The sequence below is a fragment of the Pristiophorus japonicus genome, chromosome X (genome assembly GCF_044704955.1).
Source record: "Pristiophorus japonicus isolate sPriJap1 chromosome X, sPriJap1.hap1, whole genome shotgun sequence".
In the NCBI taxonomy this organism is placed as follows: domain Eukaryota; kingdom Metazoa; phylum Chordata; class Chondrichthyes; family Pristiophoridae; genus Pristiophorus; species Pristiophorus japonicus.
In genome coordinates, this window is record NC_092010.1 from 37,170,304 (window position 1) to 37,177,571 (window position 7,268).

At 44.9% G+C, this 7,268-nt stretch overlaps 1 protein-coding gene across 1 annotated transcript; it reads left to right on the forward strand.

The window, feature by feature from the left end:
* The first annotated feature begins 219 nt into the window (after positions 1-219).
* On the forward strand, positions 220-3,799 carry LOC139240891 (G-protein coupled receptor 182-like). The gene is made up of 2 exons (XM_070869396.1): positions 220-274; positions 2,345-3,799. The coding sequence occupies exon 2, from the start codon at positions 2,352-2,354 to the stop codon at positions 3,372-3,374; it is 1,023 nt and encodes a 340-aa protein (XP_070725497.1). The 5' UTR covers positions 220-274; positions 2,345-2,351; the 3' UTR covers positions 3,375-3,799.
* The last annotated feature ends 3,469 nt before the right edge of the window (positions 3,800-7,268 follow it).

Below are 7,268 nucleotides of genomic sequence, written 5' to 3' on the forward strand. Positions count from 1 at the left end.
TGGCTCATTTTGGAAAGTAATGATGCTGACCTTTCAAATTAAGCACCAAACAAAACGTTCATTATCTTCCAACACCTTATGCTCCCTTGACCTTTGGTTACTTATCATAGCTTCCATGTTTTCCTGTTTACTGCAAAATCTTCCCTCATATTCCTTCCTTCCTGCATCGCACTGCAATAAATAACGAACCTCACGACTAAACACTGATCGTTTGGAGAGGTTCTTTTACTGGTGGAGCAAATCACGCAGCACTGTCCAAGGAACATTAATTCAGGTCAGTGACCGCTTTCTTACTGTAATCATTTCAGAATGTTAGCGATTATAAAATATATTCTGTATAAATTTAATTTTAGCTTTACTCTGGTTAAGGATTGTACATTGTAATGCGATCCATAACAGGAAAAGCACACTATGAGCCTTTCAAAGAAACTCAGCATTCACAGTTCAGTATGACCTGATATAAAGTGAAGTCTTTAGTACAGAGAGAGAGAGAGAGACAGTCAGTTTGTGTCACAGATGAATTGAAAAATGACCTGTTGACCTTGAAGCCTCGTGAAGTTCTGCTTTTTGACTGCAGTTTCAATTCACACTGCAGTGCAAATCTAAATCAATTCAATTAAAATCTTTGCAGCATGAAAATTAAACCTGACAGATTCCATGGGTTATTTTGCTGCTCAACCCAGATCGGAAAGATTGTCTACAATTTGGGGGTGAATTACCGTGGTGGATATTGGGCTTTCCGCAGCTCTTCCACCGAAGTTACAGCGGACGAGCGGGAGATCCCTGCACGCCGCCCCTCCCTCCCCTGCACCAGTGGAAATTCAATCCCTTTATTTTTTTTAAATTCTGCCCCCCACCCTTCTCTCAAGATGTTGACCTCAATGCCGGGGTATAGTTTTAAGAACATAAGAAATAGGAGCAGGAGGCGGCCATTTGGCCCCTCGAGCCTGCTCCACCATTCAATAAGATCATGGCTGATCTGATCATGGACTCAACTCCACTTCCCTGTCCGCTCCCCATAACCCTTTATTCCCTTATCGCTCATAAATCTGTCTATCTCTGCTTTAAATATATTCAATGACTCAGCCTCCACAGCTCTCTGGGGCAGAGAATTCCATAGATTTACAACCCTCAGAGAAGTAATTTCTCCTCATCTCAGTTTTAAATGGGCGGCCCCTTATTCTGAGACTATGCCCATAGTTTTAGTTTCCCCTATGAGCGGAAATATCCTCTCTGCATCCACCTTGTCGAGCCCCCTCATTATCTTATAAGTTTCAATAAGATCACCTCTTATTCTTCTGAACTCCAATGTGTATAGGCACAACCTACTCAACCTATCCTCATAAGTCAACCCCCTTATCTCCGGAATCAACCTAGTGAACCTTCTCTGAACAGCCTCCAATGCAAGTATATCCTTCCTTAAATACGGAGACCAAAATTGTATGCAGTACTCCAGGCCTCACCAATACTCTGTACAATTGTAGCAGGACTTCTCTGCTTTTATTCTCTATCCCCCTTGCAATAAAGGCCAACATTCCATTTGCCTTCCTGATTACTTGCTGTACCTGCATACTAACTTTTTGTGTTTCATGCACAAGGACCCCAGGTCTCTCTGTACTGCAGCACTTTGCAATTTTTCTCCATTTAAATTATAATTAGCTTTTCTATTATTTCTGCCACAGTGGATAACCTCACATTTTCCCACATTATACTCCATCTGCCAAATTTTTGCCCACTCACTTAGCTTGTCTAAATCCCTTTGCAGATTTTTTGTGTCCTCACAATTTGCTTTCTCACCCATCTTTGTATCAGCAACAAACTTGGCTGCATTACAGTCAGTCCCTTCATCCAAGTCATTAATATAGATTGTAAATAGTTGAGGACCCAGCACCGATCCCTGCGGCACCCCACTAGTCACTGTTTGCCAACCGGAAAATAACCCATTTATCCCGACTCTCTGTTTTCTGTTAGTTAACCAATCCTCTATCCATGCTCATATATTACCCCCAACCCCGTGAGCTTTTATCTTGTGCAGTAACCTCTTATGTGGCACCTTATCGAATGCCTTCTGGAAATCCAAATACACCACATCCACTGGTTCCCCCTTATCCACCCTGTTCGTTACATCCTCAAAGAACTCCAGCAAATTTGTCAAACATGATTTCCCTTTCATAAAACAATGTTGACTCTGCTTGATTGAATCATGCTTTCCCAAATGTCTCTGGTTTATGTAACTTAGCAGCGCACCAGGCAATGCAGTTACCGCACTGAAACAGTAAATGGAGACTTTATTTAACCCAAATACTTTCTGATTCAATATTGTACATTGTTCTCATTTCTGCAGATTCCACATGGAGGACTCAGCCGTGCCCACCCCCAACAGTAGCCTGTATGCCAACGCCAGTATGGGCTGCCAGGGTGACAGCTGCTCATGTCTGATCGAATTGAATTACAGGGCGCTGGACAATGCCACATTTATTTTCTACTTGTTCTTTCTTATAGTAGGTCTGATAGAGAATATCATTGTCATTTGGATAAACTGGCGAATGAAAGAATCCAAGAAAGAAAGCAACCTTTACATTTTTAACATGGCCATCGCCGACATGGGTGCCATTTTGTTCATCCCATTGAGGATGACGGAGACGATATACAATTACCGCTGGATCTGGGGCAGCTTTATGTGTAAATTTGATTCCTTCTTTTATTTTGTCAATCTGTACAGCAGCATTTTCTTCCTGGCCTGTTTCAGTGTCGACAAATACTTCTCACTGGGATACCCATCCCAGGCCCAGGGCTCAAGGGAGCGCCAAATCCGCCGGATGGTGTGCGTCTGTGTGTGGACTGTGGCAGTGATATTGTCCATACCAGATTTTATATACAATAGACTTTTTGGAACTGTGTATCGTTTCTGCTTCTTTGATAGTATTGTTTCTGCGTATGTTCTGGACTCTTTCTCTCTACTTTTTGGCTTTGTTATTCCTTTGCCCGTGATTGTAGTGAGTAATGTTTTCACTGCAAGAGCTGTGAAAGACTCCAGTGACACACAAAGCAGAGGGACCTGTAAAATAATATACGCTTATATCATCGTATTTTTGCTGTGCTGGTCACCTTTTTACATAATCTTATTCCTTTACCTGATAGATCAGTGGTTAAGCTGTTTCATGACCAGCTTGGTGTATTTCTTTTATGACCTGGCGGAGTGCCTCACCTTCTCCCACTGCATCATAAATCCCATTCTCTTCAACTTTATGCACAAAGATTTCAGGCATCATTTAGCAACCAACGTTGTGAAGTACACGTCCAAACAGCATGTCGAGGAGAGCGACGATGTTTCCATTTCTTCAGACACCAGACAGATTGTGGTTATTATATGACTTGGACCGTTGCGGGGAGGAGAAACGGAGGGTGTACGTGATCCAGTCTTCCAAGGACTGCTCCTAATTCTTGTTTGAATGTTAATTGAAAATCAAACGGGCATCTTACTGCTAGAAAGTATTAAATAATTCTATTAAAAATATTTGGTTACAAGTGGGATGCAAAGCAAAGGGAAGGAGGAGGCTTGATGGCTTATACAGGAATGTCCAAGTTATTATCTCATTGTGGCTCATATGGGCCTCATAAAGTTTAAATCAATTATCTCATTAATTTGCATATATCTTAAGCTGCCGTTACAAACAGATCTTGGGGATCTGACTCGGATTGACTCATCCACGGGGCTGCAGCACTAAGAACAGCTCCTTCCCAAACCAACAGCCTACAAACGTCAACTAGCACAAATCAGCGAGGAAGAAATTCAAGTGCAAATAGAATGGTGTTGCGTGGGCTTTGTGTGTTGGATTGCCATGGTTCATGGGCTGAAGGTGGCCAGAGTTTGGAAACCCTTGCACTGAGCCACTTTGTGGATGCAGTTAGATCCTCCACCACAATTTCCCACATTGTGCATTCCCAGTCATCCAAGAGAGGCTCCAGGTTACTTGCTCAGAGAGAGGAAGGGGATATAGGAGGGGAAAAGGCAACTTGTGCACCTCTTCCTGGCTCATTACAGAACAGCAATTGGATGCAGCTCATTTTTGTTGCCATTTTGACACAGGAAGTGTCGACCTGGATGAGGGAAAAATGTTATTTTTTAAAAAGGAAAAAAAAGACAGAAATGAGATACACAACTTAACCCATGTGTCTGTTCATGAGTTGTTTGGTGCCAGTTGGTAGTACTCTCACCGACAAGTTTGAAGGTTGTGGGTTGAGATCCCTGTCCAGGATTTGAGCACATAATCTAGATTGACCCTTCACTGCAGTAGCAAGGGAATGTTGCATTATCAGAGGTGGATGAGATGTTAAACAGAGACCCTGTTCTGATGGGATTGTTAACACCCATTTAACCTATGACACCACTGAAGGAGAAAAGGCCAATACAACACCCTCAACCAACACTATCTAAATAGATTAACTGATCTTGTATCGCTTTCACTGTTTATGGGACACTGCTGTGCGCAAAATGGCTGCCGCATTTGCCTACATAATAAGCGACTGCACTTCAAAAAGTACTTAATTGTATGTGAAGCATTTTGAGAAAAGGCGCTATATAAATGCACGGCTTCCTTTCTTCCTTGTAGATCTCCCACGGCTCAGTTGGTAAAGGCAGCACAAGTCATACAGACCAGATAGTGTCCGGTTCGAATTCCTGGTCTGTGCTGAGCTAACTGCCATCAGCCATCCTGCAATTAGCCTCAGCAGCCTGAGTGAGGGAGCAAAAAGTCAATGAGGGTTCCTGCTCCTGCTTGCAGTCCAAGGTCACCCACAGGAAAGTGTGTAGGTGAGGACAGGATCAAGCTTGGCACTGATGCTCTCCATGACATTTTGAGAGAGATGTGATTAAGGCGCTATATAAATGCAAGGCTTTTGTGCTCACTATTGAGGTTCACACCTGCCGAATGGACACTTGGGCAAGCTCTAGAATTACATCACAGCATGCCTGATTACCTTCCGATGAGGAGGGGGGGAAATGTCTCCTTGTAATCTATCTATATAATAAAAAGTTGTGAACATTGTGACTGCATCTGTTGTGGGTGTCTGTTCATTTTCTTCTTCCGCATTGGCCAAGTCTGTTTTCTCTTTTCTAATTCATTAATTTTCTTCTTTTGATATTCACTAATCATATTTCCTGCAACCTTTCACCCAAATTTCAATTTCTCCTCAATCACATTCCACAAAACCTTTTGCCCAATCAAACTGCAGCAAAATAAAGATGTTCAAAAACTCCATATCCATAAAAAGAACATTTCTTCTCTAGTTAAAGAATGAACAAGGTACAAATGCCTCATTCCAAGCCTCGAACTCGTGTCCAGAGGATCAGCTCAAATACCACCAGTTAATTTACTGCTGTAGTTCCCGAGCAGTTGGGACCACTACTTCCAGCATGCACTGTGCTAATTCAGCACACAATCCTCAGAGGCAGCACAGGTTCTGGAGCTTAGCAAATGACAACAGCAGGGGTAAGTGTCCTTCCGAGTCCTCAAAACAGGACCACGGTAAACATCAGAAACCACAATCCACAGCCCAGCTTACCTGGGAATGCCACAGGAGGTGTGCTAGCAATAGCCCATCGGCTCAGTGGGTAGCATCCTCGCCTCTGAGTCAGAAGGTTGTGGGTTCAAGTCCCACTCCAGGGAATTGAGCACATAAATCTAGGCTGGCACTCCAGTGCAGTGCTGAGGCAGCGTTGCACTGTCGGAGGTACCGCCTTTCGGATGAGACGTTAAACCGAGGTCCCGTCTGCTCTCTCAGGTGGACGTAAAAGATCCCATGGCACTATTTCGAAGAAGAGCAGGGGGGTTCTCCCCAGTGTCCTGGCCAATATTTATCCCTCAATCAACATCACTAAAACAGATTATCTGGTCATTATCACATTGCTGTTTGTGGGAGCTTGCTGTGCGCAAATTGGCTGCTGTGTTTCCTACATTGCAACAGCGACTACATTCCAAAAGTACTGCATTGGCTGTAAAGCACTTTGGGATATCCTGAGGTTGTGAAAGGCGCTATAGAAATGCAAGTCTTTTTTTCTTATACTGCTTATGTGATTGTGTAGATGGAACCATTACGAGCTGTGTGTTGGGTCTTTGATGTGGGATCCAATCAATATCATGGGGCCAAGTTTTGGCCTGAGTTGCTCTTGTTTTTTTGGAGCAACTGGTTTAGAATGGAGTATCTTAGAAATTGCAATTCTCGGCATTTAGTTTGCTCCAGTTCTAGTCAGTTAGAACAGTTTCAGTTTGGAACAGATTTTTTTTTTCAAAAGGGGGCATGTCCGGCCACTTACGCCCGTTTTGAAAGTTTAGGCAGTGAAAACTTACTCCAAGCTAACTGAGAATGGAGTAACTGTAGATTTTTGTATGCTCAGAAAAACCTTGCCTACACTTTGAAAATCAGGCGTAGGTTACAAATCAGGTGTAGGGAAGGTGGGGGGGGGGGAAGAGAAAGGGAAGTTTACAAACATTAAATACTTCAGCTTTACAAATAAAGAGCCATCATCAATAATAAATGATAAATACAACAATAAATCAACCAATAAATCAATCAAAAAAAAAGTAATAAAATTTTTTATCAATAAATAAAACATTTTCTACTTACCGACTGCAGCACTGGGAGCCCTCCAACAGCGTGCTGGGACAGGTCCTCCCCAGTGTGTCTCTGTCAGTGTCTATCTCTCTGTCTGTCTGTGTGTGTCTCTCTCTGTCTGTCAGTGTCTGTGTTTCTGACAGCGAGGGGAGGGGGAGGAGGGGGGGAAGAGAGGGAGAGGGAGGAGGGGGGGAAGAGAGGGAGGGGAGGGGGGGAAGAGAGGGAGGGGAGGGGGGGAAGAGAGGGAGGGGAGGGGGGGGAAGAGAGGGAGGGGAGGGGGGGGAAGAGAGGGAGGGGAGGGGGGGAAAGAGAGGGAGGGGAGGGGGGGAAAGAGAGGGAGGGGAGGGGGGGAAAGAGAGGGAGGGGAGGGGGGGAAAGAGAGGGAGGGGAGGGGGGGAAAGAGAGGGAGGGGAGGGGGGGAAAGAGAGGGAGGGGAGGGGGGAAAGAGAGGGAGGGGAGGGGGAGGGGGAAAGAGAGGGAGGGGAGGGGGGGAAAGAGAGGAGGGGAGGGGGGGAAAGAGAGGGAGGGGAGGGGGGGAAGAGAGGAGGGGAGGGGGGGAAAGAGAGGGAGGGGAGGGGGGGAAAGAGAGGGAGGGGAGGGGGGAAAGAGAGGGGAGGGGAGGGGGGAAAGAGAGGGAGGGGAGGGGGGGAAAG

Bases quoted from the DNA above. Each gene is read 5' to 3' on its own strand.
- LOC139240891 (XM_070869396.1), top strand. From the start codon at position 2,352: ATGGAGGACTCAGCCGTGCCCACCCCCAACAGTAGCCTGTATGCCAAC.